The sequence below is a fragment of the Coenobita brevimanus genome, chromosome 54 (assembly GCF_032717465.1).
Source record: "Coenobita brevimanus isolate Jiangsu-jjx chromosome 54, ASM3271746v2, whole genome shotgun sequence".
Classification (NCBI taxonomy): Eukaryota; Metazoa; Arthropoda; class Malacostraca; order Decapoda; family Coenobitidae; genus Coenobita; species Coenobita brevimanus.
In genome coordinates, this window is record NC_137007.1 from 11,043,248 (window position 1) to 11,065,283 (window position 22,036).

The 22,036-nt window shown below is 42.7% G+C and overlaps 1 protein-coding gene across 1 annotated transcript in view; it reads right to left on the reverse strand.

Moving 5' to 3' along the window:
• Positions 1–22,036, reverse strand: part of LOC145400929 (uncharacterized) — a 260,302-nt gene that overhangs the window by 50,636 nt on the left and 187,630 nt on the right. Inside the window, exon 5 of the mRNA XM_080273292.1 lies at positions 21,638–21,742. Coding sequence (XP_080129418.1) covers positions 21,638–21,742 — 105 coding nt within the window. The remainder of the gene's footprint in view (positions 1–21,637; positions 21,743–22,036) is intronic.

A 22,036-nucleotide genomic window follows, 5' to 3' on the forward strand; every position in this document is an offset into this window, starting at 1 on the left:
GCAGTAGGGAGGTGTTTTTCTGAGTTAGGCTAGGTTAGGGTCCATAAGTACCAGTCCAGGAGCCAGGAACTTGTTGTAAGTACCCAGAATGTTTAATATTGTATAAACTCACCTCTAAAACCTCATTCTGTGGTTCTTTTGCATTTATTTCAGTCTTTTATATCCCTTATGGTGTGCTTTGGGTATTAAATAGGTGCTATGCATGTCCAGAAGGAGTTGTATAGGTGTTTTTCTGAGTCAGGGTAGGTTAGGGTCCATAAGTACAAGTCCAGGAGGCTGGGGCCCACTATCTGGACGGGACCACTTTCCAGACATGCTTTTGGCTCCATTACATCGGAAAGTGGAGGGATTACTGTGTATATATATATATACACACACACACACACACACACACAAAGTCAATCCTTGTAAATCGCTTGTTCATAAAGCACAGATTCGTAAATCACGGCAAAGTGGCCGTCAGACTGCCAGCAACCTTAAATCATTGTTAAGTCACAAAAATCACAGACCTAGGCAACCAAGTGGGCCTTTTCTGAGGAGGTCCATAAACCACGGCATTGAAACTGAATATCGCGACCCAACAACCAATCATCGCGCGTCCCTGGTGGCAAGTGTGCATACTAATGCCGCCATGTTTTTGTTGTTCTTGTCCCGCCAGTCCACACACTACAGACCGTTGCCGTGGAATACGAGAGCTACCTGCTTTTTTTGTGCAACTTCCCCCCACCTTCTACCTGCCATGGCCCCTCCTGACCCCCCAGTGAAGGACTCTAAGCAGTATGGCATCAAGAAGCTGCCGCCTTTGTCATACAGTCAACATTTTGAGCTCATTCATCATGTTGAGAAGGGAGAGAAGTTTTCAAAACTGGTGAAAGAATTTGGGAAGAATGAGTCGACCATAAGGACGATCTACAGGAACAGGGAGAAGGTGAAGAAGTGCGTCAAGGCTTACGGGACTGGGCTCACTGACACCCGGGTGTGGTGCAGAGACGAGGCAGTTATTTGGACAGAAAGATGTCTGGAGATGTTCGTCCTGAGGCAGGCAAGGAGGAATATTCCGGTTGACGGCTCAGTCATCAGGGAGAAGGCTAAGAGTTTTCACAAATTGGCAAGTCAATGGCTCGGTATCAACCCCCCTAAGCCCTTCCATGCTAGCCATGGGCGGCTGGCTAACTTTCTGACAAGAAAACACCTCAAGAACGTACACATCACAGGAGAGAGAGCATCTGCTACCGCGGCCGCGGCAGAGGACTTTCTGACCGTCCTCCAGGCAGTTTTGGAAGAGCGGGGTTATACGGCAGAAACTGTTTTCAACATGGATGAGACTGGACTCCAGTGGAAAAAGCTGCCTAGCACCACGTACATCCCACGTCAACACCAACAGGCCTGGGGAAGGAAGCTTGACAAGGGGCGCTACACAGTGATTTTTTTGCACCAACGCATTGGGAACATTCAAGATGAAGCCTTTTGTTATTAATGACAAGAAAACCCCATGCCTTCCACAACCTTGAAAACATGGATCAGTCAGGGGTGTATTGGCATCAGCAGGCTAAGGCATGGGCTACTACAAGCTTGGTTCTAGACTGGTTTGTCAGATTTGTCGAGGATGCGAAGGCTCATTGCAAGCGTGTTAAAGTGCTGCTGCTCATGGACAGTGCTCCTGCTGACCCACAAGCCCTAACCTCATGCCACCCCAGGGTCAAAGTTATGTTCTTCCCACCAAACACCACCTCTCTTCTCCAGCCGCTTGACCAGGAGATAATAGCGAACACCAAGCTGTTTTACACTCAGTCATTTTATTGCCAGTTTACCTTAGCTGTCATCGACAATGCACAGGAGCGGGGCAGTTGCTAAGAGAGATCACAGTTCACCTTAGCTGTCATCGACAATGCACAGGAGCGGGGCAGTTGCTAAGAGAGATCACAGCAGACAGCAGCGACAGTGAGGCAGAGGCGGGTGTTGTTGAGCCTGACCCGAGAGAAAGTCGGGAGGTGTTATCTGTGTACCAGTTCTGGAGGAAATTTAACATCAAGGACTCTATAGACACACTACTATAGGCGTGGGGCAAGCTTAGTGTTGCAACAATTGCAAGTGCCTGGTGCTTTCTCCTGCCTAAATTCACGAGTGAAGATGCGCCAACTCAGGGTGTTGTGGACAACGTACAGGCTGTTGTTCAATTGGCTCGGAATCTGCAAGGCTGTGGTGACGTGTCAGCTAGTGACATAATGGACGTGATTACTGATAAGGTTGATGATGCTGAGGCTGTTGTGGAGACTGTTATTGAGGACGACGAGCACTTGGAAAGGGAGACCAACCGTGAAGTGAGTGAAGTGAATGTGGAGGAACGTGGCAGACCTTCCATGAAGGAGCTCAGTGATTTGCTTGTTTACGTAGACCTGGCCAAGGAGATTGTGAAATCCACTGAATGTGATTAGGAAAGGTGTACTGAGAGTATGGGTTACCAAGAAAAAGCTGTGCATTTTTACAAGGACTTGCATAATCGCAGAGTTAATGAGAAACATCAGGAACTCATCACCCACTATTTTGCCCGGGTAAGGGCAGAAGCTAAGCCTGAACCACAGCCTGGCCCTTCACACACTGAGGACGTGGATGACGTAGCATCTGTCATCTCTGAGGCAGACTTTGAGGGCTTCCTGAGGGAGGCAGAGGAGCTGGAGAAGGGAGAACAGCATGAGGGAGTACCCCCACCTCATGCTGAGAGCTTCTAAGTTCTTCCCAACACCTACCCACTTCATTCACTAAAGCAATATCGTCATATGATTAAGGTGAGATCCCTTAACATTGCTTATTTCTGTTAAATACATGCACTAAATATTCCTAAATTTGTATGTTTGTGTTTGATGGTGCCTAGATAGGTGTAGGTAGGGTGCTGTGGGGGGTTGGCCAAAGTCCAGACCCAAATTCATTTTTCACATAAGAGTTATTATTTATGAACTGCGGAATTTGTAAATCACGGCAGTGGTCCAGACCCAAATTGCCGAGATTTACGAGGATTGAGTGTACCTATCACCCATCACCCATTTTTAGATTCAGGTCATCCTTTGTTGTGTTCCACTCCCTGCTGCAGGTGACCTTAAGTTAAGCCACAGGTAAAAATTCAGGTCATCTTTTGTTCTGTGTGCCACTACCTGCTGCGGGTGTGCATAAAAGACCTCTACCCTTTACATTTCTGTCTCTCTCTCTCTGAAGATGTAATATATGAAAGTACTCACTGTCGCTTCTTTCATTTCTCCTGTGGTTAGTTTGCATACATATCTTTACGGTGAAGTGAAGTCTCTGCATATATATATATATATATATATACAGTGGGGCACCAACTTTCGCTACAGCAGGATTCGCGGAATCCACTTTCGCGACATGCACCAAATATTCCCTAACTTCCACTTTCGCTTGAAAAAAATCGATTTTCGCGCACAAATTTTGGGTTTGGGACAATATTTTGAACTTTGAATTTCCTGCACTGCCCGCCCGCAACCCACCGCCATCTTGAATGACGTCATGTCAACACTCTGTCCACCCATTCCCGCCATTGTGTACGAGCGTGCTAGCTCCATTGTGTTGGATTCTCACGGTTCAATGGCCTCTACTATACCTGGTAGTGTGGGGAAAGGGCCTGGTGGTGTGGGGGTAGAGCCTGGTGGTGTGGGGGGGAGGGCCGGAAGGCAGTGGTGGTGATAAAAAGTGGCCGGGACATTCAAAGTCGGGAGGAAAGGCCAAGGCTAAAAGAGAGTATCGTGTTGGAGTGAAGAAACGGCAGTATAATAATGAAATGAAAAGGAAGATAGTTGAGTTTTTATTGTTTGTATCTCACAATGCAATGTACAATAGTGATTTGATGTACTGTATTGCAAGTGAAAATGAAAATCTGATGTTACTTTAGGATAACCGGGAACCAATTAGCCTTTTTGCCATAAAGACAATGCCCCAACTTTCGCTAATTCCACTTTTGCCCATTATTTTTGGACCCAATTAGGCGCAAAAATTGGTGCCCCACTGTATATATATATATATATATATATATATACAGTAGAACCTCTTTAATCCGGACCCCTTTAATCCGGATTTCTGTTAATCCGGACAAAATTTAAAAATAATAAGCTCCAAAAATATGTTGAAAGTAATTCTAAAGTCATTTTCAGTATCGATGCGGAAAGCGATCGTCATTTGTTTAGTCTCAGATCACGCTAGGTCGCAACATGGGCGCCTGTTTAAACACACGCTAGCATTCGTTCCATCAACTAGTTCAACAATCATTTATATTTTTACGCTGTATTTCAAAGGTTAATCCTCCTTACCATGCCCCTTAATGCAAGTGTTGATTCTGTAATGAATAAAGGTGTTAAAAGGAGGAGTTTGCTTACACAAAAATGGGTCAGAATATTCTGCAGTGTTTAGTGATTACTGTAGGTTATTTTTTGTACCTAAATGTGCTTTACTTGTACATCAAACATTAGCTTCTTGCCCATATGGGTGTTTTCAATATGCCAAAGATGACAATGTATTTTTTGCCTACATAAGTTTTATTTTTATTCCAAATATTACAGTTAATTAATTAATTTTCTTTTTTTGCCTACACGGGCCTTAGTCACTTACTACAATTTAAAATGTTGGCTAGTTTCTTGTCATGGCCTTACCTGTAAATTATGCAATACAAAACTATCGTACATGATTAGTTTTGTTATTTTATTACTGGTATCCTTTCATCTTTTGCAGTTACGTAGGGTTGACATATGCCACATATGTTAATAATTAACAAACATACCATATGTAGATAGAGTTTGGTATGAACTGGAGATTACCCTGATGGTCCGGACAATCTGCTAATTCGGACAACCCTTCCCCCCATATAGTCCGAATGAGAGAGGTTCTACTGTATATATATATATATATATATATATACACAGTATATAAGACCTGCATAGAAATAAAAGGCTAGGGGTTGATACTTGTACTTTGCGTATTGTTTTCATATGCCTGGTTGGTGACGTTTAGGTGCAAGATGGCGCCCAGCACAGCGGTTGGCCAAACTCTTCCTACTCTATGGTGCTACTCCTTCCCTGTGTCCCCACCCTCCCCGATCCCCACTTGTCTCCCTCCCCCACCCCTGCTTGTCTCCCCATCCCCCTACCCTCCCCCACCCTTACTTGTCTTCCCATCCCCTCGCCCTCCCCCACCCCTGCTTAATGCACTGTCAGCAGCCTGCCTGGCTGTTTAGTTGGACTGAAGCAGTGTTGAGCACCACGTCCCACCACCCCAACCTCCTGCATGTGATGTTTAACCCCTTAACCGCGGGGCATCACTTTCATGATGCTTGGGAGCAAGGGATCATACCGCTGGGCGTCACTTTTGTGATTCTGAGTTATTTTGAATTCGCCCGGGCTTTCAAGTGGTGGCTTGTATCATCTATAAGTATTGCCAATGTCCAACACTAATCAGCACTATTAATCAACTCCCATCCATTGTTGACAATTTAGTCATTTCTCCCCGTTCTTGACTCCCCTCCCTACCCCCCCTCCATTACCCTCTCCTCTCGCCTGCCAGGCCGTGCTGCGCTAAGTAAATCTTCCCCGGAATTTTCCACTGATATCATCCATTGAAATAAGCCATATGCCCTATTCTTATACAAAATAATATATACAAAAAAGAAATAAGGTAAGTGATAGTGCCATACACCTGGAATTGGCTAATTATTACCTGACAACACCTCACGTGCACTCGTTCGCTAATTTTCCCTGTTTATTTCCCCTTGAAATATGCCGTATAATCTATTCTCGTAATAAAAATATATATAAGAAAGGAAGGGAGAAGCCTATGTGATATTTACATTCACCTGGAACTACCTAATTTATTATGTATTGTCTAGATTTCCTGCCAAGCATTTCATAGCATATATATTAGCAGCTGTCACCACGCTAACACTGGCAGCCTTTCACTGCCCCTAGGCCACCACAGCATTCAGTTTACTGTCGTCTTTCAAGGTGAAACCAGTTCGGATTCGCGCCAGTCCAATTCCGCCGCTTTTTAGCCCAATGCAAAGGGCCCTGTGACCTCTACCCCTACTAAACCTCATGTGGAAAGCGGTAAAGGGCTAAGTGACTGCTGTGGAACGTGAACTGGCTAATTTATCAACGAAAATGATGACAGTGTCTACGATCTTTCTGGTGACTAAAACAGTGCAAGTGGAAATGTAAATAATGTGTAAACAGCACGTGAAGGCAATGAATGTAAATATAAGTGAACAGTGGAAAATAGTTTTATAAGTTACTGCAAGTGACAGTGCATAACACAGTGTAATAAAACAGAAATGTAAATAATGTAAATAAAATAGAGAACGTAAATAGAAACGTAAAAGAGTAGTAATATAAGAATACGAGTATTATATACTAGGAGTAATGAAAGTGAAAGTTTCACTTTAGCATGTATGAATACTATGAGTTATGAAAGCGAAAGTTTCACTTTAGCATGTATGAATACTATGAGTTATGAAAGTGAAAGTGACAGATTCGCTCTCAATGTTACTATACAGGACGAGAAAGTGAATGCTACGTATTTTACTGAAAGAGAAATTGAATGCCTACAGTGACAATAAACTACTATTACTGAAGGAAACTTATGGATAAAGACTGCAGATATATATATAAGTGTTATATAGTAATAGAAATATAAAGTGTGAGTGTTTTAATGAATAATAAATGACAGAACACCAGCAGCGAACGAGCGCAAGAGGGAAACTGGTACGCACTTGTAATTTTCATTGCTTTCATTTTTTTTTTTTTTTTTTTTTTTTTTGAGTATGGATTCCAAACTATTTGAAAATCATAGAATAATGTTTCTAGTGATAATATCAGGCTGTGGTAATCATATTACGGGGTGTCGAGAAGTGTAAAGTGGAGACTTCGTTACCCAACTTCAAAAGTCTCCACAAGTCCTACAGTACTTGACGAAGGCTCAACAAACATCCCAGGAGAAAGCTAAAGGTATGTGCCATAGGCATATCTAATTATAATAATCTAGGACTAATAACTGATTTTTGGCAAATATTTTTACAAAGTCTGTTGGAGTGCGAATATCACCACGGGACACACAAGGAGCACCAAAACAACCCCGCGGTTTAGGGGTTAATGTGCCATTTTTTAGAAATAGTAATGTTTGTGATGATAATAACATTACCTATGGTTTTTCTGTGTCAGTCTCTATTGACTGAGTAAGGTAAATAAAAGTCTGGGTTTGGGTCTGGAACGCACCTCTGGCTTTCCTTCAGTATCTTATGGGGAAAATTGCTTCGATATCCAACATACTCATTGACCGAACACTCCCACTGGGACACAACACTGTCATTTCATCGGGGGATGGGCGTACTGACAAGAAAGAAAATTACCGATGTTCATGACTGGTGGCAGAAAAATAAGTAAATAAATGGTTATTTTCGTGTTATCACATGCTACTTTTTTCCTTCATTTGGCATTTTATCATTATTACGCAACTTCTGTTCACTGTAGGTGACACTGTAGTAGTAAGTGATAACAGTAAGTACTGTATTAGTGAGAATATGCAAAAAATATAAGGAAAATGAGTTGTCATCTTGACTGCAATAATACTCAATTGGCATTTTAAGCAGTAAGTGTTGCGCTGCTATGCCTTGTCTTTCCTTCGTATACCCTGCCATGCCTTGTCTTTTCTTCATTTACCCTGCAATGCTTTACCTTTCCCTGCCCTACCCTGCCAATAATAACCTTGGACTTGCCAAATTAGTAATAAATGTTCGTGAAATAAGCACATGCAATATGCTGTCACATCGATTACAGTTATGCTCCTGTGGCATAGTGTTATGTGTAGCGCCATCATGTCTTGCCTTTTGCTACCATTCCTTCCCTTTCCTTACCCTGTCTCTCCCTGCCATGGTCTGCCTTTTCCTACCCTTCCCTCCCTCTCTCTACTGTACACTATCTTTCCTCGCCCTACCTTGTCCCTCCCAATTCTACCCTGCTTTCCCTCTTCCTATTGCCATGCCTCTCCCTACCTTCCCTTACTTTACCTATACAGTATTACCCTGCCTTTCCCTGCTATGCTTTGCCTTTCCCCTAATATGTAAGAAAATATAAATTAGTGTACTAGTGACTATGGTGAGAATGGCAAGCAACATTCCAGTGCTCTATACACTAGAAAATGAAAGTGGTGCTCACTACAAAATTACCGTAGATTGCTACAGCTACAAGAGCAAAAATAAGTACTGACAGACAGAGAATTAACTCCCAAGTGCATAATTAGTAATAAGTGGTAGAAAAGTTAAGTAAATGAGCAACTGATTTAGGATGGAAATCCATCTATCTATCTATTGCCAGATGCCCTAATCCCATAAGGAGTGGCCACAAACAAATCACCTCCATGTCACCCAGTCCCCTGCCATATCACTGTCCTCCCCCCAGCTCACACCCCCCACTCTCATATACCTCTCCACTCCATAACCTCCATCTCATCCTCGACCTCCCCCTCCCTTTCCCCTCCTCCACCTCACTCACATACTCTCCTCATTAGTCTCTCACTCTCCATCCTCTCCACATGGCCAAACCACCTCAACGTATTTCTCCTAATGCTTTCTATCACCTCCACATCCACACCACAATGCTCCTTCACTTCCTCATTTATCAGTCTGTCACTCCACATGCTCCTCTAAAATAACATTTCTGCTACTCTCATGCTTGACTTGTGTCCTTCCGACAAGGTCCAAGCTTCACTTAAACATGTCCGACTTGGTATCTCAATACTAACATGCAGCAACTTTTTTACTTCCATGCTCACTTCCCTGTTTCTTTTCACTGCTTTCAAAGATCCAGCACCCTTCCTTCCTTGCTCTACTCTTTAAGGCACTTCATCCTCCAAACTTCCATCCTTACTCATCACATTACCTAAGTACTTAAATGCACTCATATTTTCCATTTTCTCATCATCCAACCTAATATACATTCAGTGAATTCATTTCTCTCAAAGGCCATAACTTTACTCTTCCCTACATTCGCCTTTAGATTCCGTTAACACACTCTCCCAAACTCATTCACCAAGCATTGCAATTCTCCTTCGTATTCACCTAACAATACAGTATCAACTGCAAACTACAATACAGGAAGTTTCCAAATGTTGCCCCCTCTCATTAAAGCAGCTCCAACATCCTCTGCTCTACCTTGTATCTCTTTTTATAAATTTATCCATATACAGACTGAACAACCATGGAGACATGACATATCCTGTTTCTATCCAACATTCAGACAGAAAAATTCACTCAGTTCACTATCTACATGAACTGCAGCCTTAGCAAACTCATACAGACTCATGGCATTCAACAACCTCGCATTTACTCCATATAGTCTGAATATTCTCCACATTCCTTGTCTATCCACTCTGTCATATGCTTTCTTCAATTCCATGAAGACCGCATACAACTTCTTTCCCTTCTCTTGAAACGTTTCCACTTTAGACCTAAGAACGAATAAATGATCTACAGAACCTCTTCCCTTCCTAAAACACCCCTGTCTTCTAAAACTAATCATCATCATCACCTAATCCTGTTTTGCCTCATGAGAAGCGTTGGAGCCCGGGGCTGGGCAAGTTGGTCCTGACATTTAAGATGAGAGTGACCAGCCTTGCTCATCCGTGAGTGGCATTACGTGAGCAATAAAACCCAACTACCCCTCAGATAGAAACCTGCACAGGCTCAATCCGATTGGAGCACTTTAATTGCCCACTAAACGACCAGGTGCCATAATTTGATTATATGGTTACTACCTCCTACTTTCTCTATACTCATTTCCAAGCCAAAGGTGGATGTTGTGTATATATACGCAACGATTTATCTTGCTCTCGTGTCCCTGACCTTGATTCTTCTGAACTCTCTACTCTCTGGCTTCGGCTTTCTTGTCATTCCCTAAATATATCTGCGCTGTTTACTTACCCCCTAATTCTACTATCAAAAACTTTTTACTATCTTACTTCTATGATGAAACACATTCTATCCATTTCTCCTTTCTCTGAAATCTCCATTCTAGGAGATTTCAATGATCACCACCACCTTCAGCTCTCCTCTCCTTTCACTGATGCACCAGGTGAACAAGCCTACATCTTTTCTATCCTTAATGACCTAGAGCAGCCTGCACATCACCCTACATGTATCCCTCACTGCCTTGGAAGGAGCTCCAACATACTTGACCTCTTCCTTACAACTAATCCTTCTGCTTAAACTGTTAATCTTTCCTCTCCGTTGGGCTCCTCCGATCAAAACCTTATTACCTTAACCTGTCCTATCGGCCCGGTACGACATATGGACCCTCCAAAGAAATGGCATCTGTGGCACTTTGGAGGTGCAGATTGGGGGGCCCTCAGACAGTACTTCTTTGATTTTCCATAGAATGATTATTGCTTCCGTGGCTGGGAGCCATCTGTGTATGCCTTGCGCATTACAGAGGTTATTCTCTCGGGCATGGAAGCATACATTCCTTTCTCGTATCCTTTGACTAATGCAAGAAAGCCTTGGTTTAATCACGTTTGTTCTAATGCTGTCTGCAACAAGGAGAGGGCCTATAAAGAGGTACCGGAGCCAACCCACCCCCAAACCCCATCTTTTTTACATTTCTGCCCGGAACCGTGTTAAGTCTGTTCTTCGCTCTGCTAAAAATAATTTCATCAGTACTAAGTGCTTTCAACTCTCCAACTCGAATTCTTCCCGCTCCTTCTGGCACCTTGCCAAAAACCTTTCTAACAACATTACCTCACCATCCTTCACTCCTCTTTTCTATTCTGATGGTTCTGTAGCTATTTCTTCTACTGATAAGGCAGATTGCTTCACTCAGACTTACTCTTTCAATTCCACCTTAGACAATTCCAGTGCTGTTCCTCCATCAGTTCCCCCCTCAGACTTCCTCATGGCTGACATTAAAATTTCTTCAGCTGATGTATCTTCTGTCATCACAGGCCTTAATACTAACAAGGTCTATGGGCCTGATGGAGTCCTTCCTGTTGTTCTCAAGAACTGTGCTTTTGTGCTTACACCCTGCCAAGGTAAACTCTTTCACTTTTGTCTATCAACTTGTACCTTTCCTTCTTGCTGGAAGTTTGCTCTCATTCAGCCAGTCCCAAAGAAGGGTGACCATTCCCAACCCGCTAACTATCATCCCATTGCTTTAACATCCTGTGTCTCAAAAGTATTTGAGTCAATTCTTAATAGAAAAATTTAATAGCATCTATCCTGTCACAATCTTCTATCTGATCGTCAGTATGAGTTCCGTCAGGGACACTCCACTGGCGATCTTCTCACCTACCTTTCAGACTCCTGGTCATCCTCCTTTCAGGACTTTGGCGAAAGCTTTGCCATTGCACATAATATCTCAAAGGCTTTCGATCGAGTCTGGCATAAATCTTTAATTTCCAAACAGCCCTCTTACGGTTTCTATCCTTCTGTCTGTGCCTTCATCTATATCTTCCTTTCTGGTCGTTCTATAGCCGCTGTTGTAGATGGCCATCATTCTCCTCCTAAATCAATCAACAGTGGTGTTCCTCAGGGCTCTGTCCTATCACCAACTCTCTTCCTTTTATTCATCAATGACCATCTAAGCTGCAACTCTAAACCTATCCACTAGTACACTGATGACTCTACCCTTCACTTTCCCATTTTGGTTCCCACAACGTCCATCTCAGCAGTTACTTCAACAAACAAGGGATGAGGCTATGGCACACCTAATGTCTGACTTTGCTCATATCTCTGACTGGAGTAAAAATAATCTTATTGTTCTTAATGCATCAAAGACTGGCCATGTGGAGAGGATGGAGGGTGAAAGACTGACGAAGAGAGTGTATGTGAGTGAGGTGGAGGGTGGAAGAGGGAGGGGGAGACCGAGGATGAGATGGAGGGATGGGGTGGAGAGGTATATGAGAGAGGGGGGTGTGAGTTGGGAGCAGGGTAGTGAAATGGCGGGGGACAGGGCGACTTGGAGGCGATTTGTTTGTGGCCACCCCAAACGGGATTGAGGCGTCTGGCAACAGATAGATAGATAGCATCAAAGACCCAGTTCTTACACCTATCAACCCATCAAACTCTTCCATAGGTATACCCAACAATGTTTAATAATATTCAGCTTAATCCTGCATCATCCTTGAGCATGCTTGGGGTTTCATTCACTCTGGACTTATCTTGGAAAGATCATATTATATCTCTTGTAAAATCTGCATTCCAAGAGATCAGGTGTGCCAGGCCGACTCCGTTCCTTCTTTACCTCTGCACAATTGTTGACTCTATACACGGGTTTTATCCACCCCTGTTTAGAGTACAACTCTCATGTGTGGGGAGGCTCCCCACATACAGCTCTTCTCAATAGGGTGGAGTCACAAGCTTTTCGTCTCATTAACTCTCCTCCTCTTACTGGCTCCCTTCAACCTCTGTCTCTTCGCCGCACTGTTGCATCTTTATCTCTTTTCTATCGCTACTTCATTGGTCACTGCTCCTCTGAACTGTCTGCTTGCATTCCTCCACCTCTACGACAGGCGCATAGCACTTGTCTAGCAGCAAACTCTCATCCCTTTTCTGTCCAACTCCCTAATGCAAGAGTTAACCATTACTCCCAGTCCTTCATTTATGCAACAGGTCAACTCTGAAACTCTCTCTCTCTCTCTGTATTTCCTGTTAGCTATGATCTCGAATTTTTCAAATGCAATGTGTCCAGGTATCTTGAAATGATCGGATCTTAAATTTGGCTCTCTCTTGTATTTAGTTTTTCTCTTGAAAGGAACAGTTTTTGAGGGCTGGTGGCCTTTGATTCCTTCTTCCAAGCATTTAAAAAAAAAAAAAAAAAAAAAAAAAAAAAAAAGTTTGGTTACGTTTAGTTAAACAATTTGGTTAGGACTGTCCCTTCCACCATTATGCTGACAAATCAAGAAAGAATTGTCACACTGGAACAGCCGAAAACAATGGGGAGAAAGTTTAACAATAAACATTTATTTATCACCCCTGAAATAATTATCAGAAAAATATAGCAGACTATCAGGAAGAAGAAGAACTGATTTGGTAAGGTGCTTCTACTGCTGAAAGTAAAGCATATGTTTAGCAAACGAGCAAGCAAGAGCATCTCTCTGGTGGTGGCTTCACTTACTTATCAACTGTCTCATCAAACTCTACCCTACCACCCTCGGGAGTAATTCGTGAGTGGGAGGTGTGGGTGGTGGGCAGACTCACTCCAATTTACCCTTGGCTCGCTCGCTAGCAACTGGACACTCACTGTTTAGACAGGAGCTATCGCATGAATAATTTTATGTATTACCATACCACAGCATCATTAAATCACAGCCCGGATATGCGGAAATCTGGATATTCCGAACATGGATAATCGAGCTTTCACTGTACTGTGGTTTTCTCTCTCTCTCTCTCTCTCTCTCTTTTTTTTTTTTTTTTTTTTTTTTTTTTTAAATGTGCTCGACTCTGGGCATAGGCTTCTCAGCCTGCTCCCAAGGCCCAGTAGTCCTCCTATATATCGTACACCTCTACATGTCACCACTTCGGCGCTAACACCCACCGTCCATACTGAATACATGCTAGGGCTGTCTCATACAGGACTGGTGTATTGGTATTAGCGGGGGTATTTTTACGACATGTCGGCGGGTCTTCTGGTAGATCGGTAAAGTCTGCCGTAATGAAATTCAAATCCTTAAACTGTTCCCTGCCCCAGCGGGGATTTGAACCTGGGTCCGGTAGGACCGCAAGCCACCTCTCTACCGATTGAGCCACCGCCTCCCCCAAGACATCCACAGTAACAACATTTATACAGTATACTGCTTTATGGTATTGTTTACCTAAATACTGCTCTTCCCCGTGAGCAATATGTACAGGAAATATAGTACAGTTACTGCAAATTGACTTAGGACCTCCCCCCACAAGGTATTAAAAAACACCGAAATCATAGTATATCACAATGTTTGTTCACGAAATGCCATTCATTAATATAAAACCATGTTTCCCTTGTTTTTCATGACCAGTTGGATGCATTTTGGCATGGAATCACATAGATCTCTAAAGCAATCTAAGGACATTTCTTTGCACCAAACATTTGTCAGTTCAGTCTTGAGGTTGTCCAGATTGGGTGTCTTCTTCTCTGCCATGATTTTCTTCATCTCTGCCCAAGAGTTTTCTATTGGATTTTGATCTGGACTGTTGCCAAGCCAGTCAAGGACCTCAATCCGATTATCCTGAAGCCATTTTGTCACCTTTCTTGACTTGTGACAAGAAGCCAAATCGTGCATGAAAAAGTTGCACCCATGAATACCAATAAAGTTTAACAAGTGATCTTTCAGGACTTGAATGTACCGGCCACCATTCGTCATCATGTTCTTATGAAGAAAGTAGAAGCCTCCCCTTCCCATTCCACCTGAGAAACATCCCCATACCATTACTGATTGTGGGTGCTTAACAGTCGGCACTGTGTATGCAGGGTCGTATCGATTACAAAAGGAAGGGCGACGAACCTTGGCAGAACGCACCTGGAACACTTGAAACGTGCTTTCATTGGAAAACACAACTTTTATCTACTCATCCCATGTCCAGTGTGCATACTTCTTGGCATACTGAATACGCTGCTTCTTCATGCAGTCAGCGAGAAGCGGTTTCTTGGCTGCGGTGTGGCTTGGCAAACCCAGCTCCTTCTGCAAGAGGTGTTGGATAGTTCAAATTGAGACGTCTTGTAACAGCTGGAGATGCATTCTCTTCAATTCTGCTGCTGTCAGTCGAGGATTCTTGAATACGTCTCTCTTCAGAAGCGCATCTGTACCTTTGGAAGTCGTCCTCTTCTTTCCACTGTCATGCTCGTGCTCTGGTACGACATCAGGTGGCAGGCCGTGCTGCAGCAAGAATCTTCATGACGGTCGATTTTGCGCGTCCAGTAAGTTCACAAATCATGTTGATAGGGACATTATCCTGCCTCCTTGCAATGATATGGACCCTCTCATGCCTTGAGCAGTACTTTCCAGGCATGACAACTCAACTCTAGGAAAATAACAAGGCAAACAGTAATGCATACGAAAAAAGAGGGAGATGCAAGCTCGGAGCGACGGAAACATATACTTCCATTCTCGCTTCTGGTCAAGCACTGACGTGCTGAGTGTTTCACAACCTCCCGCCAACACCAGTGGAGTTGCCAGTTACTTCTTGCCCCAAAAATTCACTTAGAAACACAAAGCAAAGAAACAACTCTCCCATAGCAATTCTGTGTGTACAGTAGGTCCTAAGTCAATTAGCGCTGGGTGCAAATGTCCTCTCATTTGGCATCTTCGGGACCAAACAGGAGCCGAAAGAGCAGAAACTGCCGAATGACTGGAGAAACCTGCCACAAAGTTTCTAGCAATCATGGTCAATCACCCAAATGCAATCACAGTGTCTAGCAAGTATTATTGGTCAACCCTAAGCACTAAATATTTTATAAGCAAATTATATTTAATGTGTTTAATGATACAATATACATGAACCTATCTTAACCTAGGTGTATTTACACATGTACACCTTAACCTCCTGGCTGTGAAGTTCCCTTTAAAAGGTCCAATTGACAGGATGTGATACTCCACTTAAAATCCACGCAACAATTTCGAAAGTTGTGCCCTGTATTTTAGCGTAAGTACTTTGTGTATTCATTTGCCCATGTTTGAGGTTGCCAGGTCATCTTTTTAGCATCCCTCACACCACATGACGCATTACGTACCCATGTGAGCCCAGTTTGCTTCAGGAAGTCATGGGATCTGCAGATGGTTCATTGCGTTTGCCCTAGCCCTCAACTTCGCTTGTCGTTATCAAGAAAAAAGGTGCTAGAGGTCGTATTCCACAGAAAAGGAAGTATGCACCTACTAGCAATAGCGATTCTAGTGTGGAATATACTGTAAAGCCTCTGAAAAAAAACCAGCACACCACGCTCCAAGCAGTGCCAACTCGCCTGTTACACCATCGTGACTTTCACACGCTCAACTTCAAGCCTCTCTAGAAAAGTGATTGAACAAATGTAAATAAGTAACAGAGAGTAAGTGACTAAAATATAAGGGAAATGAAAGTGTCTGTTGTAGGCTATGTAAATATCTTCAATGAGTTTGGCATTAATTTACTATTAGTGAGTAGTTTTTCAAAGTTCAGTATCACACTACTATATTTTATAATGTTTTGTCTTCATTTTTTCCTCTTCATTCTGCCTATGAGTGACTCTACACTGAGAGACAAACCAAATACAGGAAACCATTTACTACATTGGGTGGTAACCATATAACCAAATTATGGCACCTGGTGGTTTAGTGAATAATTAAGGCGCTCCGATCGGATTGAGCCGGTGCAGGTTTATCGCTCACGTAATGCCACTTAGGGATGAGTGAGGGAGGTCACTCCTCATGGGGAAACATTGGACTGGATTGTAGATGGATGGATGGATGTAAAATAATGATTTTGGAGTGCTAGGGGAACCATTCGAGATAATGCAAAGAAAGTGATGCGTATAGTGGTGCATGGTTGGGAAATGAAGTGCAGTGAGCAGCAGTGTGGGTGGTGGTGTGCGACGGACAGCTAAAGCAACACACAAAAACACCAAAAATGGCATTGCATCAACCTCCCTTTACAGCATCGCAGGAGCATCTAAACATTTACTGATATGCTCAAAGGTAAGAAGAAAGGTTTTGCTTTCTTGTGCATGCTTCATTTTTTTTTTTTTTTATCCTGTATAGTAACCCCTAAAGACTGCATTTTTCTGAAGCTATCTTCTTCCCCAGCCGTAATTCGGTGTTGATTTTTCAAGTTTTACCATGGTAAAATTTTTTCTTACAGATCTGAAGAGCTTGAATTTACACACCTGAAAATGCCAATCTCAGTCCCCTAGGCTAATGGTTACCAGAAAACTGCTCATCAAAGATTATAAAAGTACCCCCTCACGGTGAGAAAACACGAAAACATCATCGGAAACCTAATTTTTGCTTGAGAATCTTACCAAAATCAATGAAATCAAAGTAAAATATGTTTCCATTAATGAAACTAAATTTAGAGACTGCATAAAAAAAAGAAAAATCAAAACTCAAAAAATTCAGCAAAAAAATGATTTTCGCTAAAGAATCTTGCCAATATTAATGATATCAATGTAAAATATCTTTCCATTGATGGAACTAGGTGCAGGAATAAGCATGAGTAAAAAAAAAAAAAAAAAATTGTGAGAGTACACAGACACAGGCTGATCATGGCAGGGAAATTGCCACGTAACATTTGGAACAAAGGATAGAGAGGCAGGAAGAAAGCGGTGGGGTGGGTGGGTCTCGGGTGGGGGTGAGGGGGGATGAGACACACGCTCAATGCTTGGGAGGTGGTTTGGGGAGTATTATGGTGAGAGGAAACACACTAAGCGATCAGAAAGGGAAACTGCCGCATCATTCGATATAATGGCAGGTGGAGGAAGGGTGGGGGGTCTCTGGTGAGGGTGAGGGGGGATGAGACACCCCTCCCAATGTAAGGGAGGTGGTATGGGGGGTATTATGGTGGGAGGAAACAAAGAGATCATAGCAGGGAAGTTGCCGCATCATTGGATATAAAGGGGGAAGTAGAGGGAGGTGGAGGAGGCATGAGACACCCTTCCCCATACAATGTAGATGTGGTGTTGGTGAGTAGTTTGGGTGGGAGGGGACAGAGCTGGCAGTATGCAATCTGCCAGAGGGATGTGGAGATGTGGTTGGATGGTCCCCCCACAGACCTGGTTAGGGGGCGGGATCTTCCTTCCCATCACCTCAACCTTTAGTTCCAATTGGACAGGAACCATTTACATCATAAAAGGGGCTGGCTTAGTACTCCGCAGTTTTTGACAGACTTATGATCGTCAGTCATGGGACTCTACATGGCAAAATAGCAAACTGACGATCGTCAGTCAGAGTACTTTAGGGGTTAATATGAAAATTATTGCATTGAGAATGGATAACTTTTGTGAAGTGGGGTGAATGACGGTGTGGGTGGTGGTGCATGACAGACAGCTGCAGCGATGCAAAAAACACAGAAAATGGCGTTGCTTCCATCATTCTCTACGGCATCATTGGGGCATCTAAACATTCCCTGACATGCTCATAGGTAAGAAGAAAAGTTTCACTTTCTTGTGCATGTTTTATTTTTTCTTATCTTGTTTATTAATACAAAAATTATTGCACTGAAAATGCGTAACTTTTGCGTAGATTGCCACAACAGGGGTCTCGCTCGTGCCACCTTAATCGAAGTCAGGGGGTTAAAATAGCACGACAAAGTTTCCAAACTATCGAAAGGTCCCGCTCACAAAGCCAGACACTCACAAGTAATACTGGCTGACAGTGCATGCAGTATTGGCAAGCAGAAATCTTCAAAAGTGCTAAGCTCAACTTAGCTATAGGTGAACTGTTCAAATTTTTGCACTACATTGGCCTTCAAAATGCACTAAATAAAGAAGATAATCTAATATTTATTGGCACTAAATTATGAAAAGTGCTAGATCTAGTGCCAACGGTGCCAAATTGGCAACTACGGGGCATGGGTACCAGCGGTGAGCCAGCGACCCCGTCGTGGGTGCTGATTGGTTTAGCATATGTGCCACATTCATGTGGGTGTGTTTAAGCATTTGGGAAGTGCAATGAGTAAGGATTGAAGTTTACAGGGTGAAGTGATTGAAGGAGTACAACATGGAACAAAGGTTCCTGATTCTTTGAAAGCAATGATGATAAACTAGGAAGTGAGCATGGAAGTAAAAAAGTTACTGCATGACAGTATTGTGATACCAACTCTAACATACGGAAGTGAAGCTTGGATCTTTTTGGAGGACATGAGTCAAGAGTGAGAGCAGTGGAAATGAGTTATCTGAGAGGAGCATGAGGAGTTACATGGAGAGAGAGACTGACAAATGAGGAAATGAAGGAGCATTGTCATGTGGATATGGAAGCAATAAGAAGCATTAGGAGAAACAAACTGAGGTGGTTTGGCCACATGGAGAGAATGAGAGACTGATCAGGGGAGTGTATGGGAGGGAGGGGGAGGCCAAAGATGAGGTGGAGGGATGGAGTGGAGAGGTATATAAGGGAGGGAGGTGAAAGCTGGGATCAGGGCAGTGAAATGGCAGGGGACTGGCCGACATGGAGGCAATATGTTTGTGGCCACCCCTTACAGGATTATGGCTTCTGGCAATAGATGGATACACAGAAACTCTTGAAATTAAAACTTCTCTCCAGACACTGTTACCTTATTACTTCAGCCATAAGTAATCATCTTTTTCAATTCAGGTTTAAACAAGTATTCATTTCCAGTAGTATCTACATTTATATAACCGTCCTATGTCACTGTTGACTGCTTTTTGTGCAAAATTCTATTTTTAAAATGATATCTAACTTTCACTTCTGTTGGCCATCTTTGCCGTATCAGCTATTTACCCTGGGCAAGTAACGCTCCTGCCTGTCCTTGTTGCCCAGTGGTACTATGCATCTTTTGTGCGCACGATTAAGAAAAACCCAGTCCTGGCTCGGGGACAGGACCGCTTAAGACCAGTCCTGTCTAGTCTGATTTTTCTGAAACTGTGTTGCCAGAACAGCTGTGGGACTAGTCTTGACCAGTCTTTACCAGTCTGAAAGCATCACAAAAACACAGCATAAACTATGACACATTTTGGCATTCTCTAACGAGCTCTGACTCTCGGCAAATATTTGAGGTTCTTTCTTCATATTTCATTCACTGATTGTCCTCTGGCTTATATTAAGTCTTACAGAGATTTTTCTTGAAGGAAAACCGGCCAAGCGCAGTGCAATAAGTGCATGTCTTTGAGTACAAGTTGTCTCCTTTCATGCTTGTTGACTGAACCATTTAAAATAGCCTACTAACTTACGCCACCTTCCCACTTTCCGTCGTCATCCACGGAGACAACAGAAATGGAAATAAGTGACTAAATTATTCCCTAGCAATGCAATGAAAATAATTTTACATAGTGTAATGACTATTTTTAATTGTTTATTATAGTCCTTTTCTTTTCAGTCTTACGCTACTGAGATACCTGTATTATTGCCTGTTACCCTATTAGATTTGAATTCCACAAATTATTCCTGATTGTCCCTGAGCGATAGTTCTGAAATTTCAATTACAGTCAAGTCGCCTAAGGAGTGGCTAACTGGTTCAGGACCACACCTGTGCCATTGAAAACCATGCCACAGAAATAACTAAACCTATTGGAAAAATGGTATTTGGTTCTGGACGTTTGCCCAAAGTCCCCCTTTTCACCCCACTTTTCCCACGCACACAATCAGGCAATCAGTCAATGCATGTATTACACGCAACAATAGGCACAAAATAAAGGGAGGGTGATCAGCCTTGTGTCTACTTGGGTAATAACATGTGCTGCAGATCGAGCGAAAAAAAGCTCGGCCAAGTAGACACAGATCAGCTGCCCGACCAAAACATTAAAGATGGTGAAGGCTGCCTGGTCAAGCACTGATTGAAGAAGTTTATTTGATAAAGTTTGTATGCTCAAGTGTAAACAAAAATCACATTTAACACATTAATAATCATTCTTATATACGTGATAATGATACTGGGAGGCATTATACTTTGTCTTAGCTCAGAGATAGGTGCTTCGTCACTAACCCCTTCATAGCGGTTTTACGAACAAACCTATAAACTAGTCACAAAACCGAAAGAATCTTTAATGTTTCATTACTTAACACAATGAATTTGATGAAGTTTAACCTCCTCATAAGATAGAAAAAAGTCCACAGTTGGAGCTGAAGTGGTCACCATCTTTGTTTACAAACATGGGAGTGCGCTGACCGCCAGGGGAATTTGTCCGCGCATTTCAAATCTTCCCGCGCCCAAGCCATAAGTATTTTATGCGTGTGGTTCTTTTTGGGGGGGGTCTGGCACCTTGCCGTATCATAGAAAACTGTGCCACAGAAGCACGCACCATAGGCGACTTGAATATTGTGCCATTTAGGATTTCCTCATCATAATTAACAAATTGCTTCCTACAATTTTGAAATATTTAGGTGCTTTGGCATTTACTTGTTGTTTTCTGTAACAATTTTACAAAACAGGTTTCACCTTGAAAAGCTATGAGGAACAGTACGTGCATTATCGCTGACCGAAATCTTCTGGTTATTCTGCCATCACTTCTTAGGGCAACTGTACCTCTTTCTCAACATACCAATTAATCCATATCATGATGCACAATTCTGTGATGTGAAGTTGAGAATTTTGCTGACTGAATTATTTGGGAATGGATTTCAAGTACTGTATCTAAAACCTTGCATCTATAAATCTGTGAACAAGAGGATTACGATGGTTGATGAACAGACCCATGGGTGGTTGAATATCTTTGGAAATGTTGGAAAAAGGCTGCATATCACATGAAGCAGAAAGAAGTGGAACAATACGACAGTGAAAGAGAAGGAAGAGAAAGGGGAATGGCTGAATGAATTAGAGAATCAAGGAAGAAGAAAGTGGTCATCCCCTGCAAAAAAAAAAAAATTCCAGAGGGAGCAAGATATCACAGATGATACTTGTGATGATGGTGTGTTTAACAATGCCAACTGTACTCCCTTCTGATTATCAGTTCCAATTATTCTTGAAACAACTGTTTACCTGTGTGAAGGAAAAGACCAGTGTAGACCGGGATGTGCGAGTGATGATCAGTCCCAGGTGAGTACGGTACATAGCCAGGCCTCTCTCTCCCTGGCTTCGCAGCTCCTGAAATAAGAATGATGAAAAATAACAGAAAAAGGGGTAATAATGAAATTTAGCACATTTATTTTTTCATTTCATCATTTCATCGCGTAAATTTGATGGGTTTATTTATACGGTACTCTATTACATACATCAGGCAACTATAATCTGTTGCAAACAGGGACACTATAGTACGATCAACAGCATCCTGTATTTGGATATCTAGTATGGTTACCACCAATTTTGTAAATGGTTTCCTGGTTTATAGGGCTCTTTTTGGCCCCTCACTCATGTAGAGCCACCTGCATGGAAAGAAAA